The sequence below is a fragment of the Nannospalax galili genome, unplaced genomic scaffold, assembly GCF_000622305.1.
Source record: "Nannospalax galili isolate Female #2095 unplaced genomic scaffold, S.galili_v1.0 scaffold734, whole genome shotgun sequence".
NCBI lineage: Eukaryota > Metazoa > Chordata > Mammalia > Rodentia > Spalacidae > Nannospalax > Nannospalax galili.
This window is the reverse complement of record NW_008337073.1, coordinates 4,032,256-4,058,382: the sequence shown is the minus strand read 5'-3', so window position 1 is coordinate 4,058,382 and position 26,127 is coordinate 4,032,256. Positions and strand designations below refer to the sequence as shown.

The following is a 26,127-nucleotide window of genomic DNA, read 5'->3' as shown; positions in this document are numbered from 1 at the left end:
TCTGACTCTAGGAACCTAAGGACCATCCTTCTTACCCTGCTTCTTATCCCTCACATTCATTCTGTCATCAAATTCTTATGTCAATTCTACCCTGAAAATGTATTTTAGAACCACCTTTTCCTGAGCTCTCCTCCCACTGTCCTTACACTAGCTGCCATTGTCCATCATTCTCATTCATGTTTATCCCCCACATCCAGACAGATCTAGCTGTGTAGCCTAGGCTGGCCTTGAGCTTTTAATTCTCTTGCCCCAGCCTTCCAAGTAGCTGGATACAGGCACACACCACCACACCTACTTACTACCTTATGCAGGCCACTGCAGTAATTTTTCTCCTGACTTCCTGTGTTTTCTAAAGTTATTTGACAGTGCATTTTGATATAGAGAGAGCCTTTATGAATGACTTATACTTTGAACTAACAATTCTACTTCCACAAGTCTTTCTTATGGTAAATGGCAGTAAATATAGTCAAGCTTATATACCACGTTGCTTAGTAACTTTTTGTGTAATCATGAACAATGACTAAATGTATACTAGACATTGGATTGGCAGATGCTGAATTTTTGGAGGTAGGTGCATGATAGAGGAATGGCTGCAGGAATTATAGTAGATCCACATAGGAAACTATTGTACAACAGGTATAACTTACTTGTGAAGATGTCATCAAAACTTGGAAAGATAGCTGTTTCCTGTGACATATTCAGGTATATAGACAGTATAACTAGAACTCTGGTTTTTCTTGTTGTTGTTTCTGTTTTTCTGTCAAAGGTGGTAAGAGAAAATGCCAAAATACTCGGGGCGGGGGGGTTAAGCAATTTCATTTACTTCCAAATTCAGGTTCATGACCATGCTTTTACCCTATAATGAAATAAAATCTTTTTCAAAAGTCAGTCTGAGAGGTATTTAATGAATAAAATTGAGCAGAAGTGAGTTTATATTTTAGCCCTGACACTAAGTTGATCTCAAATAAACTATTCCTTTAATCCATAAAAAATATTTTCACACATTAATCTCAGTATTTGTGAGGAAGAGGCAGGCAGATCTCTGTGAGACTAAGACCAGCCTGATCTACATAGTGAATTCCAGGCCAGCTAGGACGACATGGAAACCCTGTCTTGTGGCGGGGGTGGAGTTACTAAACTGCTTTATAACCTATTAGATTAAATGCAGAAAGTATTTTAAATCAAAATTTGCTATTCACCCATAAACTTTGTATATTTGGATTTTCCCTTATCCAAAGTGGCTTCCCTGTTTTGTTTTGCTTTGTCTTGTTTTGTTTTGGGTTTTTGACACAGGATCTGCTGTAGCCCCAGCTGGCCTGGAAAACTCATTGTGTAGACCAGGTTGGCCTTGATATCTCAGAGATCCTCTTTCCTCTGCCTCCAGAGTGTTAGGATTAAAAGCATGCACCACCATGCCTGGCCAAAGCGACTTCCCTTATCCAAAGAACAAATAGAAAAATAATGTGTATTTCTGAGCTTTGGCTTAATTAGATAATGTGACAGAAATTTAATAAGTGCTCTACCACTGAGCTAAATCCCCAGCCTCAATTAATTAATCTTTTTTAAAGCACCAGTTAGATGCCATCTTGATTCTTTTAAATGCCTGCCCCAAAACAACTGAATCATACCATCTCAATACTAACCTTTCAAGAGATTTTGTGCCAAGTATTGGTCTACTTTCTCTGTCTGCTCGGAGTATAGCTACTGCTCACCTTTTCTCCCAGTAAGTACTGTGGTCTAAGACACACTCACTGGGATTATTGTGGTAACTTCCTAACGTCTACTGTTCCTTTCTTAAAACTGTAATAGCAAGAAGGACCCTATTAAAGTATACACCATGTCATTCTTGTGTTTAGTAGCTCCCCGTTTCTCTCATAGTAAGAGCCAAAATTGTGTCATATACCATGCTCCCTCCTGTTTAGCTGTCCCCAGTCACACTGACCTTTCTGTTCCTCAGGTATGCTGTGGATGTTACTGCCACAGGACTTCTCACATACATCTCCTACTGTATAAAATCCTCTTCCCTCATGATCTCATGGGCCACTACTTTCGGATGACACTTTTAGAGATCTACTTGGTCACTCACTACCTTCCCCTCTACTGCTCTTCTGACTTTCTCACTTCATGGTATGTTCATGGATGCATGCATGTGCCCCTCTACACGCACGCATGCACGCACACACACACGAACACACACAGTTTTACTTGTGTAGATGTGTCTACACACACTTCACCCCTCTGCCTAAATGAAGCTTCATCCAAGTGGAGATTTCTTTTTCCATTTTTTGTTTACAGCTGTATCATCAGCATTCAGAACAACACTTGGCACACTATAGATGCTCAAAAAATGTTTTCTGGATAAACAAACAAGGGAATAAAGTCATCATAATTACAAAACTTAGCAGTTAAATAAGATGACTTGCCATTCAGCTTACCTATATTTAAGAATTCCTAGAGTTTATGCTTTTAGAAATTCAGAAATTTGACTTTGCTCACATAAAAAAGTTTAAGACTTGCTGCTTTTGCAGAGGCCCCAAGCTCAGTTCCCAGCACCCATATCAGGGGGTTACAGTTGTCTGTAACTCCAGCTCCGGAGATCCAGAGTTTTTTTCTGGCTTCCACAGCCACCTACACTCACCTTTGCACATACCCACATGAAATACGGACATGTACATATAATTTAAAAAAATAGATTTACAGTTTTTCATGCCAAATGCTCATGAGCTATCTATGATCATCCTTTAGACTTATTTTTGTGTCAATTATTTACCTAATTCCTAGGACAAAATAGTAGTCTAATTTTGAACTCCAAATTCTTGATATATGTGTGGGGGTAAACAGGTGCCACAGCATGCTTGTTGAAGTCAGAAGGCAGCTTATAGAAATTGATTCTCTCCTTCCACCATGTGGATCCCAGGGATTGAACTCAACTAGTCAGGCTTGGTGGCAAGTACATTTACCTGCATCTTGCCAACCTGAAATTTCTTTTATAAAGGAAAATTCACTTCTAATAAGTATATCTGATTCCATTCATCTTATGCTATTTCTAAGGAAGAGCTGTGCTAGACTACATACAGGTGTTACCTCTTATCCTAGAATCATAACTTCCCACATGTTGTGACTACATAATTGATAGGACATCCTTGGCTCATCCTAGAGTTAGTTCAAGTTCAGCATTAGTTATTTCGAATAACATGAAAGTTAAAACCAGAAGATAAGCTAATTTTTAGTTTGTATTGACCATTTTTTTATTGATCATTCTCTCTTCCCTTCCCTCCCCTCCCCTCCCCTCCCCTCCTCTTCTCTTCTCTTTTCTCTTCTTCTCTTTTAGGTTTTGTTCCAACTCTGGGTGGCACAGAGTTCAGAGTTCTTCAGACGCTTAGCCCTGTTACTTTCTACAGCTAATTCACCTTCAGGGCCCTTACTAACTGAAGCACTTTTGCCTCATCGTATTTTATCTGATGTGACTCAAGATCTACCTCATGCACATTCTGCCTGTTTGGAAGAGCTTAAGCGTAGCTATGAGTTCTATCGGTACTTTGAAACTCAGCACCAGTCAGTACCCCAGCGTTTATCCAAAGCTCCACAGAAGTCAAAAGAACTGAATAACGTTCACACAGCAGTGCGTAGCTTGCAGCTCCATCTGAAAGCATTACTGAATGAGTAAGTTTAGAATCCATGTAAGAGAATGTCCCTGTGCTGCTTTAACACACTATTCCTGTTCCACCGTGGCTGTTGGCTTGTGTCCTAGATAGAAAGAAGAAACAAAATTAGCACGAAGGATGATTTATAGGTATGACGTATCAAGGAACCAATGATATGTAAGTACTATAGTGTGAGGATAATTTGTAGTTTCTCCTTTTTTTGATTTCAACAGAAAGTCTAGAAAGACAGGACAAAAGGAGATGCTTCCTACCTTTAAGCAGTGAAATGGAGAAGGCTATGAAAATGAGCTGCTTTAACTCTCTTAAGGTAGGGCTTTTAGTCTGGAACCTGCAGTCTAAGAAGTCCCTGCCAGCACTTTAACAGTGTAAAAGGTATTGCTATGACACAGCCAAAGGGGAATATATTACTGTTTTTCTAAATACGTCGTAACAGATTTAGAACTGCTTCTGTAGCACAGAATAAACTTTTTGGCCTCCATTGGATAATAAAAGTTACTGTCCACGTTTTATATTTGCTAATCTTCTACTTTCCATATGTTGTTAATATTCAGCTGTAAATTTCCAAATTTTTATATTCCACTTGGGTGTACTTTTATGAATTGCAAGTATTATTTTCATCTTTTTCTAATGACAATTTTCACATTTAAAGTTGAATCAACACATAACGTCTGAATATAGTCATTCCCAGTGAATTTTTCCTCTAAAAGTTAAATACAGTGTTAGGGCTGGAACAAATGGGTGGTTATTATTTTGTTGGCAGTCTGGAAGGCCATAAGAATTTACTAAGCTGATTGGGGCTGGAGAGATGGCTCAGCAGTTAAGAACACTGGTTGTTCTTGCAGAAGACCCAGGTTCGAATCCCAGCACCCACATGGCAGCTAACAGCTGTCCATAACTCCAGTTCCAGGTGATCCGATGGCCTCTCTGTCCTCTGTGGGCATTGCACAACACGTGTGCACTTACCTACATGCAAGTAATATACACATAAAATAAAAATAATAAATAAAACATTTCAAAAAAAAGAATTTACTAAGCTGATAAGAATATAGTTGGTATTCCACTTGACCCACCAATCAAGAAGTGGAAAGGGAAAGGTGTAAATCAGATTTAAGATAGAAAGTGATTCAAAAGGACTTGACATTTCATAACCTCAAAAGGCTAGAATACATGGAATAAAGAAAAAAAGATATACAAGGATAGAAACTTAAGGTCAAGAATATACTGGAAAAGGTAAGTTTTACCTCCATTAAGGCCTGTGACAGGTTTGTATGGAACTCAAAGGTTAGGGAATAGGGAAAATGAAGAAACTGAGGTGAGAGTATCCCCATGATCTCTATCTACTGTTCTAAGATAACAAGTGAATACCAATCCAATTCATGGCAAGCAACATGGAAGATAAGGCCATTTCCACTTGAGTGGGTAGCAAAGAGTATGTTAGCAAGGCTCTCTAGAGGAACAGAACCAACAAATGAATATATGTTTTTAAAGGCTTATTGTGTGTGTCTGTGTGTGTGTGTGTCTCTGTGTGTGTGTGCGTGTGTGTATGATGCATGTGGGTATCAATAGAGGCCAAAAGAGGGTGTCAGATCTCCTGGAACTGGTCTTCTAGATGGTTATGAGCTGTCCAGTATGAGTGCTGAGAACCAAACTTGGGTCCTTTGAAACAGCAACAAGAGCTCTTAACATTGAGCCATCTCCCCAGCCCCATGAATATATATTATAAGAGGATATTTAATAAATTGGCTTACACAATAGGGTCTGGGTAGTCCAACAATAGCTGTCTAAACCCTGAAGAGGCAGAGAACCTGGTAGCTGTTCAGTCCTGAGGCTGGACACCTCAGGAGTCCCAATCTGGTGCTAAAGGTCTAAAGGATTCTTAAAGAGCCACTGGTCTTTAGTCCACGTGGAAGACCAGAGAGGCTGGGTTCTGATGCCGGTGAAAGATGGCGGCAGCAACAACAACAACAGGGTCAATATATTGACCAGCAGGAAGCAAAGGCAGGCAAGCAAAGCAGCACTGATTTTCCTCAGATCTCGTTGTATCTGGGCAGCCTAGGGAAGATGCTGCCCACTAGGGAAGGATCTTCTCCCCTTGTTTAATCCTTCCCTGGAAATGCCCTCATAGACCCAAGAATATCTTAGTTGGTTCTGGATTCAACCAAGTTGATAAGATTAGCAATCATACAGAGGAAGATGAGATTTTAGTGGAAAAGTTGTATTAAGCAAAATCAGAGTCCCCAAAGAATTACTTTGAGGCAATAGAATCAGGAATATACCAGGCCTATTACAATACATTGAAATGAAGGGGGTTTAAAGAAGGAAGAATGCTATACTGAGTAAATAAACAAGAGGAGCTTTGTATGGGAGATGAGTGTTCTGTTTTAAAATGGAATATTTTGTATATACTACTATCTGGTACCCAAGTATTTTAATTAGCAAGTATACTAGGCACAAATATTTTTTCTATAGTGTTACTGTGTAGCACTTTTTCTCTTTGAGGGGGTTGGTTGTTTAGTTGGCTGGTTTGTTTGTGGGGGTTGGTTTGTTTGTGACAGGATCTTGTGTGTCCTGGGTTATCCTCAAACTCAAATCATTTTGCTTCAGGACTCTAAGTCCTAGGATTATAGGAATGTGCCCACTATACATGGCTCTTACCACTTTTAAAAGTGTTGGGGATGGAAAATTTTAAGAGCCAGGGGAAGAGATGCATGACCGTATGAACTTACAACAATGGTGTCAGCATGCACAAGACCCATGCAAACTCAATCAGACAAAAACCCAGCAGAGAACTGGAGAAATGGGCAGCAGACCCCAACCTTAGCCAAAGAACTGTTGGCAGCTGATTACTGCCGGGTGAGAGAGAGTTGATCTTCTTTAAAGGAGAGACTCTAGATAAGCTGACTAGACCGCAGTGGATGAATTTGCATTGAGAGATATCTGAGGACATTAACTTGACTCGATAGAGATAGTCCGTAACATATATGACAGAATGCCTGAAATCTGGTGAGTGTTGTATAAGGGGGTACAGATGGAGGAGGGATATAAATATGATTAAGATGTTTTGTATGAAATGCACAAAAACTCAGTAAATATACTTTTAAAATTGTTCTGTTTCATATTTTGAAGCTCTTTCAATTTTGTCCCCCTCCTTATCCCATTTACTATTCTCATTCTCAGTGTCTCTGACTGACACTATGGCTCAAGCCATCAACTGTTCTTCCTTACTTCCAGATTAAGGTTACTGACATGTGTTTACTTTCTCACTTAACTGAAAATCATCACTAGTTTCCAAGTATAGCACCTTAAACCAAAATGTACATCTTTGAATTTTTTTTTTAGTTGTGTGTATATTTTGTGTGTCTATTTGTGTATATGCAGTGTGTGTGCAGGTGCCCATGGGGGCCAGAAGAGAGTGTCAGATCCCCTGGAGCTGGAGTTACAGGTGGTTGTGACCACCTCAACGTGGGTGCTGAGAACTAAACTTGGGTCCTCTGGAAAAGCAGCAGATGCCCTTAACTGCTGAACCGTCTCTCCAGCCCCTGTAAAAAGCTTTCTAAAACCCAAATCTGAGTTTCTATCTTTATTTCTCACTCCTTTACCTTTGCTGAACTATGTAAAAACTTGTTCCCAGATTGCATCTAGAATGACTCCCTCACTGTACAGATACCACTTGTGTGTATTTATTAGTGCTTCCTCAGAAGTAATCTTCCTTAGCTTTTCCCTGTTTTCACCCAGCACTAGTGTACCCAAGACTAGTGATTTCCTGGTCTTATGAATTCTCATAACACTTTCTTTTTGATATTACCCTTTTGGGCTTGGACTCAGCTCAACATTAGCAGATTTGTGATTCTAGTCAAGTTTCTTTAATTCTCTGGCTTAAATTCTTATCTTTAAAATGTTTTTAATTTTTTGGGATGGAGAGATGGCTCAATGATTAAGAACACTGTTCTTGCAGAAGACCCAGGTTAGAATCCCAGCACCCACATGGCAGCTAACAACTGTCTGTAACTCCAGTTCCAGGGGATCTGACAGCCTCTTCTGTCCTCCACAGGCAATTGCACGACACGGGTGCACTTACCTACATGCAGGCACAACAATCCTACACATAAAATAAAAACAATAAGTAAAATATTTTTTAATGTTTTTAATTTTTACAATATGAATCAAATATACAATTTTCCTGATTATTAATTTCCAAAAAGTAGGAGTTGGGCTTAATCTATTCTTTCAGCTCAGAAACTGCCTGGTATGTCTGTAAGAAATACTTGTTAATAAATTACATAGCATACCTTACAAATTTCATTTGTTTGGGGTGTGTGTGTGTGTGTGTGTGTGTGTGTGTGTGTGTGTATGTTTAGACATGTTAATCAAGTACTCTATCACTGAACTGCATCTCCAGCCCCATTTAATAATTTTTCAGAGTACAGTGGCATCAAGTACATATATATTGTACAACTGTCACCATTTATCTCTAGAACTAATAATTCTTATAAATTATGAAATTTCTATTTTATATTTTTAAAAATCTGTTTCTGTTTTTCTGTATTACCTAGAGTAATAATTCTTGAGGATGAACTTGAAAAGCTTGTTTGTGCAAAAGAAACACAAGAGCTGGTGCCAGAGGCTTATCCAATACTAGAACAGAAGTTAAAGCTGATTGAGCCCCATGTTCAAGCAAGCAACAGTTGCTGGGAAGAGGCCATTTGTCAGGTGGACAAACTGCTGCGAAGAAGTACAAATAAGCAAGGTACCTGTAAAGATTACTTTCAGCACATGCTTATCAAATATGCTTGTTTCATTCTGGGGTTTTATTAGGCTTTTTGTTTACATGAAGAAACTTGTTTCATGAAAGTTCTTCATTTACTAAAATGAAAAGTTGAATTTATATGTACAAATTGACACTGAATTCAGTCTTGACTCTTATTTTAATATAAAATACAGATGATTTAAATGTTCATTAAGTCCTAGCTCCTTTAAAAAAACACCTGAAATAAAGTTCTTTATTCTTTTTTTTTTTTTTTTTTTTTTTTTTTGAGTCAGGGTTTCTCTGTAGCCCCAGCTAGCCTGGAATTTGCTATGTAGACCAGGCTGGCCTTAATCTGACAGAAATCCATGTGCCTCTGCCTCCCACTCAGATTAAAGGTATGCACCACTATGCCCAGCAAAGGGATAAGTTTGATAGTACTTTCTACTATCAGAACTTCCAGAAACTCTTACAGCTAAGAGTCATAAAAGAATGAGTTCAGCTGGCTGTGGTGGTTTATGCCTGTAATTATAGCACTTAGGCTGAGACAGGAAGAGTGCCTTGAATCGAAGGCCATGGCTATAAAACTTTAAATGTTGTTTGACTATTTTACAAAGCAAATACTTTAGTTAGCCAGATTTTGATGTTTCATAGAAATCATTTTAGATTTCTAGAAAAATAGTTCAAAGCACCTTTCATCTAAATCTAACTGTTGATATTCTATCACATTTGTCTTGTCTTTTTGCATGTATGCTTATATACACATGGTGATGATATTACTCTGAACTATTTAAGAGTAGGTGACACACATAAAGTCCCGTTATCCCTAAATATTTCTCTTTGTAATTTTGAATACCATGGACAGTCTTCTACATCCACAAGATAGCATCAAAATAAGAGAATCACCAATGATAGACTATTTATATCTAGCCCACAGAACCAATTCAAATTTCATAGACTGTTGTCTTAGTTTGTTTCTCCATTGCTGTGACAAACCACGCTGACCAATACCAAGTTGGGGAGGAAAGGGTTTATTCAGCTTACATCTCCCAGGTCACAGTTCATCAGAGAGCCCAAGTTAGGAACTCAGGGCAAGAATCTGGAGGCAGGAGCTGGCGAACAGGCTATGAGGAACTGTGCTTACTGGCTTGCTCCCCTGTCCCCTGCTCAGCCTGCTTTCTTATGCAAGACACATCCACCTGCCCAGGGGTAGCACCACCCACAGTGAGCTGGGCCCTCCCACATCACATAACAATCAAGAAGATGCCCCACAGACATGGCCACAGGCCAGTCCAATGGAGGCAATTCCCCAGTTGAGGTTCCCTCAACCCAGTTGTGTTAAGTTGACACTAAAGCTATCCAGCACAACTGTCCAAATAGTATTTGGGGGAGGAGGTTGAGACAGTTTCCCTATAGCCCTAGTTGACCTAGAACTTGCTCTATAGATCACACTGGCCTCAATCTCACAGAGATCCACCTGCCTCTGCCTCCCAAGTGCCCAGATTAAAGGAGTATACCACTATACCCAGATCTAAATCGTATTTTTATACATCAACATCCAAATCATATGTGGTATTTAGCCTTTCCTTGTAGTATCTCATAATAAATATTTTGTGATTAAAATTATTTGAGGTTATATAAATATGCTTTCTTCATCAAAACTTCACCCATTACTAATACATCTAGTAGTGTCATTTAAATATTTGGCCAAAAACTATCATAACTTTATGTTCGCAGGCTGGGGGCTGAGGGTAGCTCAGTGCTAAAACACTTGCCTAATTCTGTGATTCCTTGGGTTCAGTGTCTACAACCACAAAATATGAAAATAGGAAGAGAAAAATTTAGTGCTCACAAAAAAGCTACACTTACATGTTTATAATGACTTTGTTATAACCACTAAAAGATCTAAACAGGTCATGTGTCCTTTGGCTGGCAAATAAACTGTTGCATCTATTCATTGGAATACTACTCAGCAATAAAAAGAGAGATGCATACAACAGGATGAATGAATCTTTAATACATTTTGCGTTGCTTTGGTTTGATTTGATTTTTTTTTTTTTTTTTGAGTAGTTCAGGTGGCCCAAACTCGCTTTGTAGACCATGTTAGCTTCAAATTCCCTACCCTCCTGTCTCTACCTCCTGAGTGAAGGGATTACAGGCATATGCCACTATGCCTGGCAATTATGATGTTCTTAAAATGGCAAAGGAACAGAAAACAGGTCAGTGGTTGACAGGAGCTGAAAGTGGAGGAATAAGTTTTAAAGTGGCAACATAGCCAGGCATGTGATGCATAGCTGTGGAGGAGACTGAGGCAGGATGAGTGACGTTCAAAGCTAACATAGACTACTTAGCAAGACCCTGTCTCAAAAACAAAACAAGAAAGGGGATAGCATAAGTTAATATTTAGGGGATTGTTCAGTATTTGGGTTGTGACCATATATTTGTCTAACCCCATAGAATGGGATGCCAAAAAGTGAGGTTTTTTTTAATTGAATGAATTAAATAATTTAAATTATTTAAATTATTTTTTACTAGTTTTAGATTTTACTTGAATTTGTGTATTTGTGTTTGTATAATTGTTTTTGATAGTAGTGTTCCTCTGCACTATTTAAGAGTAAGTATCAGACATAAAACCCCCTAATACTTGTGATTATTGCCAATTGGTCATTTTCTAATTCCATTTTTTCTTTTACATTTATTATTTGTTACTCTACCATAAGGTAAAATATCTTTTTGCTCACTTATTTACTTATTTATATCAGTAAAGATTTTTGATTTGTATGAACCCCATCCTCTTTTTTTCTTTTCTGTTTGTTAATCTTTTTAGTTAGTATGTAAAATAGTGATATTTTCACACTCAGCATCATTCCTTAAGCATTTTCTTCCTGTCCTTACCCCAATTCTATGCAGTCATGTCTGTGCAAAACCTCAGTTCTTTTACTGGAGAATGGCATTAGAAAACATGATCTGGATGCTGTATATGCTCATTGCCACTGGGATGTAATTGTTTTTACATCCTCCCAGTGTATGGATGAAGCTACAAAATGTATTTGTGTAGACATAGACACATTCAGATTCACTTCTTTTAAAAACATTTTATGTATTATTTTTATTTTGTGCGTTTGAGTATATTGCCTGCATGTATGTGAGTGCACCCGTGTTGTGCAATGCCACAGATGTCAGAAGAGGGCTTTCGGATTCCCCTGGAACTGGAGTTAAAGACGGTTCATAGCTGCCATGTGGGTGCTGGGAATCGAACCCGGGTCCTCTGCAAGAGCAGTCCGTGCTCTTAACGTCTGTGCCATCTCTTCAGCCCCCAGATCCATTTCTTTGTCTGTGTACATTAAAAACCTTGTCATATCAATACTAGTAAAGTTTCAACACCACATGATTTACTGATTTATTCTGTCCTTCCCACATTTGAACCTCCCATTGTCTGATTATAAGAAACGTGGTTCCAGGGAGCCAGAGGCAGGCAGATCCCTGTGAGTTCAAGGCCAACCTGGTCTTACGTAGTTCCAGGCCAGCTGAGGAGTCCTGTCTCAAAAAAAGACCAAAAAGAAAAAAGAAACCTGGTTCTCATTATCTTCAGAATATTTACTTAACATAATCCCTTTTATGTAACTTGTTACTTGTCCTTGTAGACTTCTGCTTACTATAGTTGATATTTTAGTTGTTCTTAGCATTTTAAAAACTTTCTTTTAAGCCTTGAGTGGTGACACACACCTTTAGTTCCAGCACTTGGGAGGCAGAGGCAGGCGAATCTCTGTGAGTTCAGGGCCAGCCTGGTCTACATGCTACAGGGAGACCCTGTCTCAAAAAGACAAAAAAAAGGAAAAAAAGAACTTTCTTTTAATACTTCATGAAGCACTAGGGAGTTTAATATGTTCAAAAATTTAAAAGGCCTAAGGAGTAGAAATAAGAGGAAGAGCCTAGTGATCCCACTCCAGCCACTGGTTACCTTCCCTAGGGTAACTCCTTTTTTCAGCTTTTCCTGTATATACATATCAATATTTATAAATGTATTATGGAATATGTTAATTTGGTCTTTGCTTATGACATCCTTTTCTTGGAAAAATGCATGTTTTTTCCCTTATGTGGCTTATGGATTTTTTTTTTTTTCATCTTTTTGAGACAGGGTGTCCCTATGGCCCCAGCTGTCCTGGAACTCACTATGTAGACCAGGCTGGCTTTGAATTCACAGAGATCCACCTGCCTCTGCCTCCCAAGTGCTGGGATTAAAGGTGTGCGCCACCACGCCCTGTGGCTTATGGATTTTTATGTCATAAAGACTTCCTTTAAGTTTGTGATTTCTTCTAATACTTTTGTAGTTTTATATTTTCATATTAGCATTACTTAAGAATGCTGTAGAGAACTGGAGTGTTAGCTCAGTTGTAGTGGCGCATACATGAGGCCTAGGGTTCACCCCTAGCACTTCAAAAGCAAGAAGCAGTACTTTGGATTTGGGGGGGTTGTTTTGTTTTATCAAGGTTTTGTTTTGTTCTTTTTGAGACAGGGTCTCCCTGTAGCCCCAGCTGACCTGGAACTCACTATGTAGACTGGGCTGGCCTTCAACTCGCAGAGATCCGCCTGCCTCTGCCTCCCGAGTGCTGGGAGTAAAAGCATGCACCACCATGCCCAGCTTGTTTTCGTTTTTCATTCAAAGAGTTTAATATATATTATCAGCATTGATGAAAGGAAATGTGTGTTCTACTAAAAAGACATTAATGGAACTTTATTAATAGGTGCTCTAAGCACTTTTCATGTGTTATTTAGTCTTTACAAGATGAATATTGTTATTTTCAGCACTATTGAACAGATATAACTTATTTAAGCTAGAAAGCTTAAGAAGCTGGGGTTTCACTTAGGTGTGTCTAACTCTAGAGTTCTTAGCCACTGTGCGAGTCTGTCCCCTTTTAGTGCTACCTACTTCTGTAATTTATTTTTTATTTTATTTACTGTTTCTATTTAATGTATATGAATGTATTGCCTGCATGTATATAAGTGCACCCTTGTCGTGCAGTGCCCATGGAAGTCAGAAGGCGGCATTGGATTCCCTGGAACTGGAGTTACAGGCAGTTTTTAGCTGCCATGCGGGTGCTGGGAATCAAACCCAGGTCCTCTACAAGAGCAGCCTTTGCTCTTAAGCGCTGAGCCATCTCTCTAGCCCCCCTACTTCTGTAATTTATATTGGTATTAGTCATTAGCTCTCTTGCTTGTAGACAACTCTCCAGTTATCTATTTGTAACATTTCCTAAATATTTCATATTGTCCTTTACCATGTAACTACTATTACTTTTGAAAAGTAAAAATCTAGATGAGTAAGCTATGCTTTGGGTGTTTGTTTAGTTGGTTAGTTGGTTGATTGGTTCGATTTTTGAGACAGGGTCTTTACATATAGCCCAGGCTGGCCTTGAATTTGTGGTGCTCCTATTTCAGCTGCCTCGGTGCTGAGCATACATCCTTTGGGTGGTGTGGTTTGATTTGGCTTGGTTTGGTTTGAGTCAGGGTCTCATGTCGCCCAGGTTAGCCTTCAACTCACTATGTAGCTGAAGATAACCTTGATTCCCTGATCTTGCCTCCACTTCTTGATTGCTGGGATTACAGGAGCGTGCCACCACTCCTGGCTCATATTTGAAGTAGAGACATAATATGTAATCATATAATTAGATACCAAAATTGAATTTCAAGTAATTAAAGTTAAACTCTGCTGGGTAATCATGTGAGGATATTAACTTGTGAAATTCATTTCCAATTGTAACTTCTAAGAGTTAAAATAATATAAGATAGAAAAATAAAATAGTGTAAGATTGATCTTTTTTTAGTAGAAAGAATGGTGATCTGTCTTAAGACAGTTCCTATACTATGAGCAAAACATTTTGTGTATTTATGTAGTATCCATCATGTGCCAGATACTGTGGCCCTTTCCTCCAGGAGTTTGATTTAACTTAAATTAAATTGTACATTTACTGCTATTACTGTTAGTGTCTTTAATGTTTGTAAATAAAAGTTATGACCAGAACAAATTGGGAGTCAGATATGGTAGCATACATCGAAATACCAGCACTCATGAGGCTGAGGTAGGAAGATGGCTATGCTAAAACCAACCTGACCTCTGAGGAAGACCCTGTTTCAAAACAAGAAAAAGAGGAAAAAAACAAGTTGGACTCTGAAACTAACAAGGTGTTAGTGCCAGGGACATTCTCATTAGATGCCCATTTATTTCTGAAGGCCTGTTTCTCATCTTGACTCGTCCCCTACCCACCCACTTTTTAAAGGCAAGCCTGAAGAGGCATGTGAAAATCCACACTGCACTGCAGTACCTTTGATGCGGCCTACTCTCCACATTGCAGACAAAGATCCCATCCCTGAGGAACAGGTAAGGATGAAAGTTACTTTTTCCCCTCTACAGAAGAGTTTCATATAGAAAGTCTACCTTAACTTTAAGAGACATGGAGAATTGTCAAATAAATTGTTGAATTTCTGTTTCTAATGAGCTTTAAAATTATAATATAAATTTATATAAAACATCAGCTCTAGGGCCGGGTGTGGTGGTGCACGCCTTTAATTCCAGCACTTGGGAGGCAGAGGCAGGCGGATCTCTGTGAGTTCAAGGCCAGCCTGGTCTACATAGTGAGTTCCAGGACAGCTGGGGCCACAGGGAGATTTTTTTTTTAATTTTATGTGTGTATGAGTGTATTGCCTGCATGTAAGTGCACAGGTGTCATGCAATGCCCGTGGAGGTCAGAAGGCGGCATCAGATTCCCCTGGAACTGGAGTTACGAACTGTTGCTGGCCACCATGTGGGTGCTGGGAATCAAACCCTGGTCCTCTGTAAGAGCAGTCAGTGCTCTTAACCACTGAGTCATCTCTCCTGTTAAACTTTTTTATCCATGACTCTTTTTAGTATCCATGGTTAAGCTCTTGGAAGATTTCAGTTTATCAATAGATATGTTGCTTTCATCCCTCCCCAACTGCTGTAATTCGTGTACCAAGAGTAAGTACTCATTTTTGAATCTTAGAGTTGCATAGCTACATGTAAGTAAATGATATTAACAAATTTGCTTGACATTTTTTTCCTTTATTCATTTTCAGGAATTAGAAGCTTATGTAGATGATATAGATATAGAAAGTGATTTCAGAAAGGATGATTTTTATTACTTGTCTCAAGAAGATAAAGAGAGACAAAAACGTGAACAAGAAGAATCCAAGAGGGTGCTGCAAGAGTTAAAATCTGTGCTTGGATTTAAAGCTTCAGAGGCAGAGAGGCAGAAATGGAAGCAGCTTCTGTTTAGTGATCACGGTAAGCACCCACTTCTTAATCCATTGAAGGGGGTTCTTTTCTCTTTGAACCATGTTTGAACGGTAGTATTCTGGATCCACCAGTTAGTACACTTTCATCTAGAAGAAAATCAATTTGATCAATAAAAGAGTAGGTATGCAATCACTGGGACTATGAAGTCACACTTTGCATCAGGTATTTAATTTTTTTTTTTTTTTTTGGCTAAATTTGTTTCAGAGTGGACATTAAGTTGAATGCTCGGAGCCAGCCATGGTTGTGCATGCTTGTAATCCCAGCAAGAAGGTTGAGGCAAGGAGGATCATGAGTTTGAGGCCAGCCTGAGCTACATAGCAAGTCTGTACTACCTGAGCTATATAATAAGTCCTTTTTAGCAAAAAAAAAAGAAAGAAAGAAAGAAAGAAAAGAAAAAAGAAAAAGAAATTAATGAATTTGAGATGCTAAACTCTGCTCTCTGTATTTGAAGTACCTCAATGGAGCTGAGCATGGATGGTGCATGCCTTTAATCCCAGCAGGAAGGCAGAGGCAGGCAGATCTCTGAGTTCCAGGCCAGCTGTGGCTACAGAGAGGCTCTGTTTCAAAAGGACCAAAAAAAATAAAATAAAGTACCTCAGTGAAACAAATTAATAACTGTTAATATTGAAAAATACATTGAGCCCGGGCATGGTGGCTCATGCCTTTAATCCCAGCATTCGGGAGGCAGAGGCAGGCGGATCTCTGTGAGTTTGAGGCCAGCCTGGTCTCCATAGTGAATCCAGGACAGCTGGGGCTACAAGGAGACCCTGTCTCAAAAAGACAAAAAAAGAAAAAAAAAAAAAAGAAAAGAAAAATACACTGAGATTGGGACCATTTTCACTTGAGTTACTTAAGTGCTTTGAGCATGTTTAGTGTACAGAAGTGGAGGAGGTGTTTCTGTGTGCTTTGTATTCGAGTGTGGACCTGGTTGGCTGGCTGATAGTACCAGCAACTGGCCTTAACTTCTTCGTTCTACCTCTCACTTCTTCTTCAGTCATACTTCATGACAGGCAGAGAGGAATGAAGGGAAACTTGATAGTTGGCCATGTCAACTAAGCTCATTCCCAGCTGAATTAATTCCTTTGGACTTGCAAGAAGGTAGACTGAGTCTTCCCTTCCATTTTAGAATATCTTTTTGGACACTCAAAGCCAGTTACTTGCCTTTCCCTTTCTCACTAGTATGTAGATCATCTATTCTGGAAAACCCCTCAGGGTTCTCTTTTTTTCTTATGAACCCTCCCGTTCTCTCCAGCCCAGATCTGCATTTCTTGGCTTCACCTTTCCTCTTTTCTTCCCATTGACCCCCTTTAGCGCTCAGGTCCCCCACTTGGTGATATGTGTGCATCAGAATAGTCTCTTAGCTGACTTTCATTTCAGTATCTTTTTACCTAAGCTGACTTGTCAGACTTTTCTCAAACAGCTCATTAATAATGGCCGCTGTCTTAAAATTACAATGGCTCCGTCTTTCTTATTGTACCTGCATTTTCAGCAGAGGAATCCATCATGTCCACTCATATTTCTCACTCTTTCTAGCGAAGCTGTCTTTCCCAACTTTTTTATTCAATTAGACTAATTCCATAAGCTTGCTGTTTTTATTCATGAAGAAAATTTATGCTGATCTCTTTACCAAGAACCCTGTGTTCTCCACCAAGCTGTCCTCTCTACCAGTGTCATCTCTGTGATTCCTCTGACTTCCAACCCTGCTACCTTCACCACTATAGGCCCTCGTATCTGAGAGACGTGTTCTTGTGATTAAAGAAAGACTCAAGCAGCAAAGCAGAGAAGAGAAATGACAGACTTTCCAAAAACAGCAATAGAGTTCCCATGATCTGTTTGTTCATGAATTAGAGATTAATGGCATTATGTTTTAGGCACTATCAATTTCTGTCTTCAGATTTGTTGTCTCTATAACTAATCTTTTCTTTTTCTGGCTTTTATTCCCCAGCAGCAATTTATTCAGTAAATTGTGATTCAGCAATCACAATTGGCACTCTTGTTCTATGCTTGGCACTATTTACTGCTGTGTCTATAGCATGTAAAGGACAGACAAAATTGTCTACTCCCTTAGAGACATTGTCTCCAATTACGCATATTCTGTCTCCCTCATTCAATTTTAATGATCATGAATATTAACAAACTTCTAACATGTACATTTGTTAAGACCTAGCAGATTTATGAGCTAACAATATACAGAAATACTGGAAATAGGGGCTGGAGAGATGGCTTAGTGGTTAAGAGCACTGGCTGCTCTTGCAGAGGACCTGGGTTCGATTCCCAGCACCCATATGCTAGCATTACATGACAGGGGTGCACTTACATACATGCAAGCAATACACTCATACACATATAATAAAAATAATAAGTAATTTTTTTTAAATACTAGAAATAGCATCATCTATAAGCTTCTATCTTTTGTAGTATGTAGTGTTTCCTTCAGACAGCTATAAATTTACCAACTGACATCATGGGCAAATGAGAAATGTGTCTCATTTTAAGGGGTGTGCTTTTGATTCAGTTTGCATTTGAAAAGGAAATAATGCTGTCTAGTCTGAAAATGCGTAAAGATCTGCTGATACCATAAAAATGCTTTCCCATGAAAATTTTCAGTACATCTTCCAGAGTTGTTTTCATCTCTGCCTACAGGGGTAAAGTCCGAATGGAATTAGAGAGGGAAATTCTACACTGGAACCTGCTGTGGCCATTTTTTTCTGTTGTTGCTGCTTCTCTAGTGGAGTTACTGCAGCATAGGGATGTTTCTTGGAAATGGACATGTTTTACAGAAGTATTTTTTAAATATACGCCAGATCTTCAAGAAGCACTTTCTTCCTTCCGTCATGCTTCCTAATATATTGTATTGTACTAACCCCTCATGCTGGGAGGAGAGACTGCCTAGCAAGCAACCCACTGCCTACTAACATCAAGAGGGGCTAAATAAAACTTCATTTTCCTTGCAAAGACAACTTCTGCCGTATGGATCTACATTATATTATGTGTTATACTTTGTTTGGAGTTGGTCTTAAATGCACATTTTATTTCATTTGTGTTTTTCTGTAGCACTACAAAATGTGTAGAAGTATGCTTTACTTACAGTAGGGTTTTGTTAGGTGATTGGCAAGAAAGTTGAATTGTATGTTACACTTTTTTCCTGCTGTTTGACCTTATAAATGTGTATGTATGTATATATGTGTGTGTATATGTGTGTATATATATATGTATACATATATATGTTGACGGTGCCATTATCTGGATTACTTTAGTTCATTATCTTTGTGGTGAAAACCACACTGCTTATTCTCTAATGGCAATGATTCTCAAACTTATGTGTGTAACAGGATCAGGTGGAAGGCTTGCAAACATGCTAGTTCCCACTCTCAGAGCATCCAGGTCACTTATCTAGGATCAGCCACTAGGGTGTGTGTTTCTAACAGCTTCTTAGATGATGGTTGATTCTGTTGATTCAAGGACCGTGCTTTGAGAACCACTGACTCTGAACTGAAAAATCTTCAGCAAGCCCTATCTCATTTCTTAGGTATTTTGTCTCTTATAAAGCTGCCTAGATTTCTAAATTTATGTTGATTTTACTAGAAAGTTTTATCAATCTCTTATTTATTGCTATTTTTTTTAAAGCTACTGGGAGTTTAAAGTTTAGATCATTGTTGAGTCCTTAGTTATTATTTTTCTTTTTACTTTTCTTTTTTTTTTTTTCCTTGAAGCTATGTTGAAATCCTTGTCTCCTGTAGACCCAATGGAACCCATAAATAATTCAGAAACATCCATGAATTCAGATACAGGAAAAGTGGATAAAAATGATACTCAAGAGGAAACTAGTAAACCCTCTGCAAATGGGGAAGAAGTCAGTAGGGCTGAGTGTGTCTGTCATAACCCTGGAGAGGGTGAACACAGAGACACTTATGCACATAAGGTCCTCCTCCAAGGAGCTGAAGAAAGGATGTGCCACCAGTATGAGAGCAAGGATGAAACTCAGCTGGTGGATGATGGGGCCACTGCCACTCCAGCTCCCCGGGACTCTATACAGCTCTCCATTAAGCAGAGGTTGGCACGACTACAGTTGTCACCAGAATTTACCTTCACTGCTGGCCTCGCAGCAGAAGTGGCTGCTAGATCGCTCTCCTTCACCTCTATACAGGAACAGACTTTTGGTGATGAGGAGGAAGAACAAATAACTGAAGGAAGTGAAAATGAGGTAGAAGAAAAATAAGAACCAAGATGAAGTGATTTTAAATTGTTCTTTTTACAAAAGTGTTTTTAGCTTCAAGACTGGAAAGGGAAAATGAGTGTACGTTTACTATATATAAAGGCTAAGATGTGAATTTACAGGAAGAATCCTGATTTGAACAACTGATCTGAAATTATAGTAGATACCTGTAAATGCAGATCTTTTAGGAGTATAAGAAAAAGGTAAGGGCTTTTCTGAATAAACCGCTGTTTTATTTGTGGCACAATTGATAATCTTGGTAACTTGTTAAGTACTTTTAATAAGAAATGAATTTACCATTTCTTGCCAGAATTTGCTGCCATAAAGTGACTAGGATAATTCTCTTGCAAGAACACAAACATTTAGTATGACTCCTTTTCACTGTATCCTTGCAGTTAGTAACTGCAGCTGTTATGTTAATAACAAGTTGTTTGTATTTTATTTTTGTTTATACCAGTCTTAAAACAAAGATGCAGGTTCTGAATAAAAATATTTAATTAATACAATTGATGTGTTCTGGGGTTTGGAACTCAAAAGTAGTTTCAGAGGTATTTGGGCTATGGCATATTTCTTCTGTTTACTTTTTCGTATGTGTGTTCAGTAGTTCATTTTAAGGTGCCATACAGAGTTTAAAAGAAATTATGTCAAAGCGGTATCCCCATAGGCAAAGGTCCCATCTCCAACCTTGCAGAAAGGTCTTTATATTAGTTTACTTAGAGATAACTATACCACATCCATAGTAAGTCACAATGCTGCTGTTTTCTACATTGTGCTATTAAGGAGACTCAGGAAACCTGTCAGCGTTCTTGGAAAGCATCCTTGTCTTTTTATTCTTATTATGAATACCTCTCAAAGAGACTGCTTTCCACATTGACCAGTCTCATCTATTTTGTTCTGTGATTGTTTTCAGAGTGACATTTTCAGGAATATTCTGTTTCTGAAACCTGTTGCTCCTAAGCATTAACAGAGTATATAAACATTATTTGGGAGAAATGTAGGAAAATTCAATTTATGTTGCTGCCCCAGAAAACGAATAATGAATTTCTATAATTTACTGTTTTCAGTGAGCACACTTACTTATACTGAGGGTTTTTTTTAATTATTTTTCATCCTAAGAAAATCTTCTACTTTATATGAATAGACTTTGTACCATAAGTGACTTTTTTTTTTTTTTTTTTTGCCTTTTGCCAGATTATGGCACTTACAGAATTAACATGTTAGGAGCAATACCTTGGGTTGTACATAGTTAGAAAAAAGCTAAATGTCAAGGAAACAGAAATTTCTTATATTATAACTGACTTTTACATGCTGAAATTATAATATTTAGGGTTTTACTTCTTTAAATTAGTTTGGCAACCCTACTTTTCCTTAGATTTAGAAGCAGTTAGAAAAATTTTGCCCAACCAACACAGGAAAGATTGGAGTTTAATCATTTCAAATTATTTTATTGTATTTTGTTTCAAGAATACCAATTTGTCAGAAATTTGTTCCTAATAGTTTCAATTTTATATAGTGCTATCTGAGTAGATACTTTTCAATTCTGAAATACTAACCTTAATCAGGAATTCCCAGTCTTCCCATCTGGTCTGTTTTATCTACTCTTATGTAATGTCATGAAAATTCTGCTTGTTGAAATCATGATTTAAGATTTTTAATGTAATTTCTTAAGTTTCTTTAATCATTTAAAATATTTCCAAGATAAAACACTATTTTCTCTGTGAAAAAAAAATTTTTTTACTAATTTTCTCTTATAATATTCTAAGTCAGTGTTCCTCAGTTGTCTTAGTGGATACCTGAGTCAGAAAAGACTAGAAGTCCATTTTCTAAATGAAGATTTTTTTAAACCATACTCTGTAATTCTTAGTTGTTTTGGAATGAGATCTAGATAATGTTTCTGCCTAATAAAGTCTATGTAGTTCTTGCCATGAATACGTTATATGTACACAAACAGGCCGATGTGATATAAGTGGGTGGCATTGCTTTTCTAAGACTGTTTCACTTTCTTATACCAAGGTTTTGACTAGTTTTCATTGCTGTCATTTCACACTCAGAAGTCCTTTAAGAAAAACGTTTTTTGGAGAAAACTTATAATTGTATTTTCCAAATTGTACATACTATTTTTGTTAGTAATAGTATTCTGACAGCTTTTAATGCAAACATTTCCAAAGCTTGTTTTAACCAGGACTAATCTGGAACTCAAAGGAAGAATGCAAGTGAGAGGCGTTGTAGGTCACTCATGAGAACAGAATCTCTACCCTTTGTCTACACAGATAGGAGAGTCAGGACTGTAAGTGATCCAGTTTTAGTTATCAGGCCTTAAATTCTTCTGTGAGCCCCCACTACCTGGTAGAACTAGAGCCAGACTCTTAGGTGGTTCTGATTTACCATCCTCTGTTTTTCATTTTGGTTTGTTTTGGTTTGTTCCCCCCCACACACACAAGCTGTGTGTGTTATTTTATTTTATAAAATCCTTTTTAAAACTAATTGTACTCACAGCTTCTGAATATATTTCATTAGGAACTGATGTCAAGCAAGTCGGGAGAAAGAAACATATTTAATGCAAATTCTTAAGGACGTTGAAGAATATAGGTTTCAGAGCTGGGTGTGGTGACTCCCGCACTCTGAAGGCAAAGGTAGGAGGATCACTGCAAGTTTGAGGTCTATCTGGTCTACATAACAAATTCCAGGTCAGCCACAGATATATAGTGAGGTCCTGTATCAAAACGAAAAAAGAAGCCAGGCATGGTGTTGCACACCTTTCTTTTATCCTAGCACTCGGGAGGTAGAAGCAGGCAGATCTCTGTGAGATCAAGTCCAGCCTGGTCTACATAGCAAGTTCCAGGCCACTTGGGGCTACAGGGAGATCCTGTCTCAAAACAAAAAGAGCAGATTGTAGCCTTTACTACAGAAAGATAAGCTAGAGATTGAATTCCAGGTCTTTCAAAAGCTATGAGTGCTGTCAACCTAATGTGCTGTGGGAGTTTTCCCAGAAAAACCCAAATGCTCTGAATTGCTAAGTGATACTTGGGGTTTCTTAGAAGAAGTTAAAAAAGAGATGATGCTTTTGAAGCTGAAAGGCAAGATCTGGTTATAAATTTATATTCAATTTTATTTAAATGGATATGATTTATTTAAAAATCATATAATAAAAGACGCAATGCTTTAATCTTAAAGCTTAAGAGTCAACTTGTGCCAGGCATGATGGTGCATACCTTTAATCCCAACACTCAGGAGGCAGAGTCATGTGAGTCTCTGTGAGACTGAGGCTAGCCTAGTGCATTTCAGAAATTAAAGTTTAATGGAATATTGATTACACGTTACCCTAGATTTCGTTTCACCCTGGTACTATTTTCTTCCCATGTAAAATAAGAAACTTTTTGCTAAATGAATAGAAATAAAATGGGGGGACAGTTTAACTGTCTTGGATTAGTCATAGCATACTGTTTCTGTACCTAAATAAATAAAGGATACAATTAGATACCATAGAGTAAGGCATGGCTCAGCTAACCTAGTTTGAACTGAAGTTGGTAGTATGCTTCAAATAACAACCAAACAAGCATAAAGGTTGATTTTTCCAATTCTGCTTATAGGAACACATCTGTACAGTGTATGCCTAGATTAGAACTTTAAGATGCAAATACTGTAGGAGAGAAGACAGCAAAATGTGTAGTTACAGTGGCCATCTGTCCATATCAGCAGGTGATCAACTCGAATCAGTTCATCTTTTAGGAAAGTGAAACAAACTCATTTAATCCCTGAATTTAACAGTCTATAGCGAAATTTGCATTCTACTTACTTCTCCATTCTTTTCCTAGAGTGTACAGAAAGTTTAACCTTTTCTTTAAGAATATCGGTTCCAGCTGGCATGGTGGCACATTCGTTTAATCTCAGCACCCAGTAAGCAGAGGCAGGTGTATCTTTGTGAGTGCAAGGCCAGCCTGATCTTCATAGTGATTTTCAGGCCAAAACCAAAAAAAAGAAATATCAAAACAAATATACCAAACCAACAACAACGAAAAAGGAATATCAGTTCCTATAGTGGAGAATAAACACATTCACTCCCAAGGACAATAGATATAAAATGTAATGTGCTCCTTTACTATGTAACTTCACATTGATGTACTTTTTGAGTTATATCTGTTTTTTCACAGTCTCTCTATCTTCCTTTATAATCAGCTGTCACTTTTGCTGCTGTCTTGTGTGCCTGCCTCCTGCAATAGGCCCCTAATTTGCTGCTTCTAATCTGCTGTGGACTGAGAAACCAGATTGCCAAGCTTGCTAGAATTGTGTCTAAACTAAGAGTAAGTAGACTGAAAAAGGCCAAGAGCTTTTCTGTCAGTGACGTGCATGGACTTAGTAATACCTGTGTGTCTGCTTAACGTTTTTTTTAGTGATGTATGTGTGTGTGTGTGTGTGTGTGTGTGTGTGTGCGTGCACACACACACACGTGCACGCACCTCTTATTTCTTTACTAAGAACTTGCTAAAAATACTTGGTCTTGGTTGAATATATGATTGCCAAATATTTGAGGTATTAATTTGGTTTTTTATATGCTGCTATTTCTAGGATTCTCCACTAATGAATTCAACTGTAAAAGAAAAGTTGACTGATGATCTTTGTATAAGTCATTGTGTATATTTCAGGAAACTGTTAGCTATTTTGTTTTTGTTCACTGATCTCCATTCAGTACACACACTTAAAGTTTATGTGTTATATTATGAATGCTGCTCACCAGGACTTATATTCAAGAATTATTGATTTGATAGTTTTAAACCAAACTGACTCATTTAGTAAGAACTGTGTAACTTGATGAAGAATTGAGACATTAAGATATCCCAGTTTTCTAACAATATATGAAATTTACCTTAATCTTTTTTGATATTAAATTTACCATTATTGGGCTAAGGAGACAGCCCAGTGAGTGAAATGCTTGCTGCATAAGCATAAGAATCTGAGTTTAGATCCCCAGCACCCATGTAAAAGCTGGGTACACATCTCTAACCCTAATGCTGAAGACACAGAATTGGGTAGATCCCTGGAACTCAGTGGCCAACCACTCTAGCCTAATCAGTGAATTACAGGTTCAGTGAGAGACCTCTCTCAAAAAATAAGGTAAGAATGATCAAGGAAGACACCCAACTTCAACCTCTGGCCTCCACACATACACACATAAAGGCACATACAAAATGATTGCTATTAACATTGGTTATACTTTGAAAGACTGACCATGGAGAACTGATTGTCCCTGTATTAAGAGGTTGCATCCTACTGGACTTCAGTTTTCACAGTTTTGTTTTTGATAGTTATTCTGATTCCTACATTTATGTTAGTGTTTACTTAAGTGTGCCTGAAACAGTTGCCATTTCACATGTGCCTTTTGATCTGAATTGGAGTCTGATGACTGTGCTATTTAGAATTATGGAAGGTAGGCGCAAATACATGTACAATGGAAGTTCATACTACTTAAGTGCAGTGATTTTTTTTTCTGGTTTCTTGTTTTGTTTTGTTTTGAGACAAGGTCTCCCTGAGTCCCATCTACTCACTATGTACACCAGGCTGACCTCAGTCTCATAGAGATCTGCCTGCCTCTACCTACCCCCACCCCCGAGTGCTGGCATAAAGACATGCACCACCACACCCAGTTGATTTTTTTAGGGGGGTAGCATTTCTTATCCACTTCTTGTTAGATTGCAGTCTTTTTAATATTTTATTATTTATTAATTTCATTTTATATGTATAAGTGTATTGTCTGCATGTGTGTAAGTGCACCTATATTGTGCAATGCCCACAGAGGTCAGAAGAGGGTGTTAGATTCCCTGGAACTGGAGTTACAGACAGTTGATAGCCACCATGTGGTTGCTGGGAATTAAACCCAGGTCCTCTGCAAGAGCAGCCATTGCTCTTAACCCCTGTGCCATCTCACCAGCCCCTAGACTGCAGTCTTTATTCCAGTGAAGTTACTAGGTTAAATACCTGCTCTCAAAATAGAAGAATCCTTATTGCACAAAGATAATCATTTTCTTTCAACATTTTTGCCTTCCCTAAAGTTAGGTCTATATTGTAATTCTTTGGTTATGATTAAAATCAGTCCATTGAAGTTAAGAGTTTCAATATATTTTCAGTTTGAACTGGATACCACATGCTGTTATGAATTTCTTTGGCTTTTGTTTTTTTTTTTTTTTGTGTG

At 38.1% G+C, this 26,127-nt stretch overlaps 1 protein-coding gene across 3 annotated transcripts in view; it reads left to right on the top strand.

The window, feature by feature from the left end:
• Positions 1–21,556, top strand: part of Vezt (vezatin, adherens junctions transmembrane protein) — an 86,161-nt gene extending 64,605 nt beyond the window's left edge. The window contains exons 7-11 of one of the 3 annotated variants that reach the window (XM_029563091.1): positions 3,332–3,663; positions 8,219–8,412; positions 14,688–14,788; positions 15,505–15,712; positions 19,438–21,556. In XM_029563091.1, the coding sequence (XP_029418951.1) occupies positions 3,332–3,663; positions 8,219–8,412; positions 14,688–14,788; positions 15,505–15,712; positions 19,438–19,943 (1,341 nt within the window). In that variant the 3' untranslated portion in view covers positions 19,944–21,556. The remainder of the gene's footprint in view (positions 1–3,331; positions 3,664–8,218; positions 8,413–14,687; positions 14,789–15,504; positions 15,713–19,437) is intronic. The other 2 variants (XM_008832073.3, XM_008832074.2) reach the window with 2 other exon arrangements.
• Positions 21,557–26,127: the final 4,571 nt, after the last annotated feature.